The sequence below is a fragment of the Eimeria tenella genome, genomic scaffold (genome assembly GCF_000499545.2).
Source record: "Eimeria tenella Houghton genomic scaffold, Eth_scaff1303, whole genome shotgun sequence".
Classification (NCBI taxonomy): Eukaryota; Apicomplexa; class Conoidasida; order Eucoccidiorida; family Eimeriidae; genus Eimeria; species Eimeria tenella.
This window is the reverse complement of record NW_013543767.1, coordinates 24-2,966: the sequence shown is the minus strand read 5'-3', so window position 1 is coordinate 2,966 and position 2,943 is coordinate 24. Positions and strand designations below refer to the sequence as shown.

The 2,943-nt window shown below is 61.1% G+C and overlaps 1 protein-coding gene across 1 annotated transcript; it reads right to left on the bottom strand.

Annotated features, from left to right (window-relative positions):
- Positions 1-2,490: 2,490 nt before the first annotated feature.
- On the bottom strand, positions 2,491-2,679 carry ETH_00035350 (uncharacterized protein; the record flags this gene model as incomplete). The annotated part of the gene is made up of 1 exon (XM_013379014.1): positions 2,491-2,679. The coding sequence occupies one exon, from the start codon at positions 2,677-2,679 to the stop codon at positions 2,491-2,493; it is 189 nt and encodes a 62-aa protein (XP_013234468.1).
- Positions 2,680-2,943: the final 264 nt, after the last annotated feature.

Here is a 2,943-nt window from a genome sequence, read left to right as displayed (position 1 = left end):
CGTGTCCCCCCTGGTCCCTAAGGCGACGTGAGAGAGCCTCAGCTGCTGCAGCAGCAGCAGCAGCAGCACGGCGAGCGAGACGTAGGGCGTCAATTGAGTGTACCGCTAATGAAATTGCCGCTGCTGTATTGATTGTTCCAAATATTTCGGCTGCTGCCTCGAGGTTGCTGCTCTCGCTGCTGCTGCCGCTGCCGCAACACCAGCCGCTGCTGCCGCGGCTGCTCCTGCTGCTGTCCGCAGCGTTCTTGTACGGGGGGCCGTCTCTCCGTATTTCCCTTCACTGCATGCAAACTTTCTATAAAAATTAATATCTATCAATTTATTATTTAATGAGGGCAAACCAAAGAGACACTTAGCCCTGGGGCCTTGGGCAGCCACTGGCCCTAACGGGCGCGGCCCCCCACTGACTACTGCCGCAGCAGCAGCAGCAGCAGCTAGAGGAAGACCAGCAGCAGCACATCGGCTTTCCTTTCTCTATACATTTGTGTGGCCAGGTCCCGCATCCAGTGTCTTATTATATTGCTGCTCCGGCTGCAGCCAAAGGGAAACCCCAATACTTGGTTTCGGGGGCCCCCGTGGGGGCCCCCGCTGCTTGCTGCTGTCTGCCGCTGCGCCAGAGCTCGTCGCTCACCGCCTCTCCAGTCTCTCTTGCAAAGCTGCTGCTGTTCCTACGGAGCTCATTAAAGCATTAGCTAGTGCCTCTTTAGAGTAATTAGTAGGCCCTGTGTCTCCTTTAGAGGGCCACTGTGGCTGTGACTCTATCGCCGCACGCGCAGCAGCAGCAGCAGCAGCCAGCACCACGAGCAGCAGCCGCAGTGTCCGCTGCAGCGGCTGCTGCAGCAGCACCTGCAGCAGCAGCGCGGCTTCCCCTAGAATTTCGCAGCACTAATTTCGATAGATTGGGCCATAGGGCGCAGCGCCACCCCCAGCCTTAGCGCAGCAGTGGCTTTGGTAGTTGAGCCCCGCGGCTAGCCTTAACGGGGGCCCCCCTCTAGGAGCAGTACCCCCTCATGAGAGGGGCCCCCCTCCCCTGCATTTGCTTTGCTGGCTGTGGGGCAGCAGCTGGGCCCGTCTGCAGCAGCCCATGCTGCAGCACATCTGCCTCTGCTGCTGCGGCGCTGCTGAGCCATTCCTGTTCGAGTTTAGCTGCAGCACGAAGTTGCTGCTGCAGCGCAACGCAGCAGACGCGTCAACACTACAAACTGCTGCCATAATGTATAAGTTTTAGAGGGCCGCTGCCCATTTGGCGCAGCAGCAGTTAATTCCTCTGCAGTCATTTGCTGAGGGCTCAGTGACCCTCTAGTGAGTGCCTCTTAAGACACAAGACCCCAGACAATACGCCAGCAGCAACTTGCCCCCTGTAACGGCCTGCTGCCCCTCTGGGGCACCCCATTACTGCTTAGGGGCCCTTTGAGCTACAAATTACCCCCACTATCTGGGGGGGCTGCGCCTATTGGCTCTCTTAGTGAATAAAGCCTTAATAGTATCAAATGCAGCTATTTGGTCTTTGGCAAAGCCCCAGCTCTTAGCCACAGAGTTGCTGCTAAAGCCCAGCCCCTGCGAGTTGTGAAGAAGAGGCTGGCTTAGTGACAAACTAGAAAAAGGAATTTCAGTCAAGTCCTCGAGGCAGGCCAGCCCGTGGCTGCAGCCACTTCGCGGGGAGCCAACCAGCAGCAGCAGCAAAGCAGCCCCGGCCAGCTGCAGCAGCGCAGCAGCTCTTGAGCAGCCCTGCTGCTGCAGCAACTCAGCAGCCCTGCTGCTGGAGCAACTCAGCAGCCCTGCTGCTGAAGCAATTCAGCAGCCCTGCCCCGAAGCCCCGCAGCAACTCTTCCCCCTGAGTGCAGCAAATGGCCGCCCCTGCTGCTGCGCGCCGCCTACGAGGCAGTGCTGCCTGTCTAGGGGGCCCCCGGGGGCCCCTGGAGGCCCCAGCTGCTGCTGCCTAAACCCTTAAGACCTCCCCCACGCCCAGCAGCCGAAACCCCCAAAGTGTTGCTGCTGCAGCAGCCCCAACTCCGCCAATCTGCCTCACAAGTGGAGGAGAAGGGACAAAACAAGTGTCACAACTTCCCGCCTGAAGCCCACAATCAGGGGGCCCCTGCTGGGCCCTCTGCAGCAGCAAAAGGGAAAGACGCAGCAGGCGCAGGCTGCTGGGTGCTGCAAGTTTGCTGCTGCTGCATGCAAGGCTCAGCTCCAGACAAATGGCTAGACAGCTAGCTAGCTGCCCGCTGTCCCCTTCGGGTAAAATCTGTACAGAAAAAGGCCGCCGGCCCTCAGCTGCTCACGAGAGCTATCCCCAGCCAGGACGCCCTGCAGCAAGCCCTCAGCTATCCGGCTGGCTAGCCAGCCAGCTAGCTAGCTGAAGCTGGCTAGCTCGCCAGCTAGCCAGCTAGCCAGCTAGCCAGCCAGCCAGCTAGCCAGCTAGCCAGCCAGCCAGCTAGCCAGCTAGCCAGCCAGCCAGTTAGCCAGCTTGCCAGCTAGTTGGCTAGCTGGCTAGCTGGGAGTGCGTTCCTGCGTCGGCCAGTTGGCTGGGAAGCTGGCGCGGGAGGCCTCGGAGGCCTGCGTCTCTTGCTCGAGTTTGACAGCAGCCTCGAGGTTCTCGAGGTCCCTGAGGCGGCGCGTTTGCTGCTGCTGCTGCTGCTGCTGGTGCTGCAGCTCGTAGTGCTGGCGGTGCTGGCTCATGGTGGGGGAGGCGGAGCGGCCGCGGGGCGCGGGGGGCTCGTCGCGGTGTCTCGACTCCCACTGCCGGGGTGTACGTACACCCGAAGGCCCCGCCTCGCCCCGCGGCGAACGCCCTGCTGCTGCTGCAGCAAAGTAGGTCAGCGGCGTGCGGCACCTGGGCGGGAGGCTGTTGCTGAGCTCTCGGGCCACCAAGTGGTGTTCATCTATTAAGTACTGCCGCGCAGTTGTGTCCACTTTCCCCGCCTCCAGGTCCCCCAGCACCAC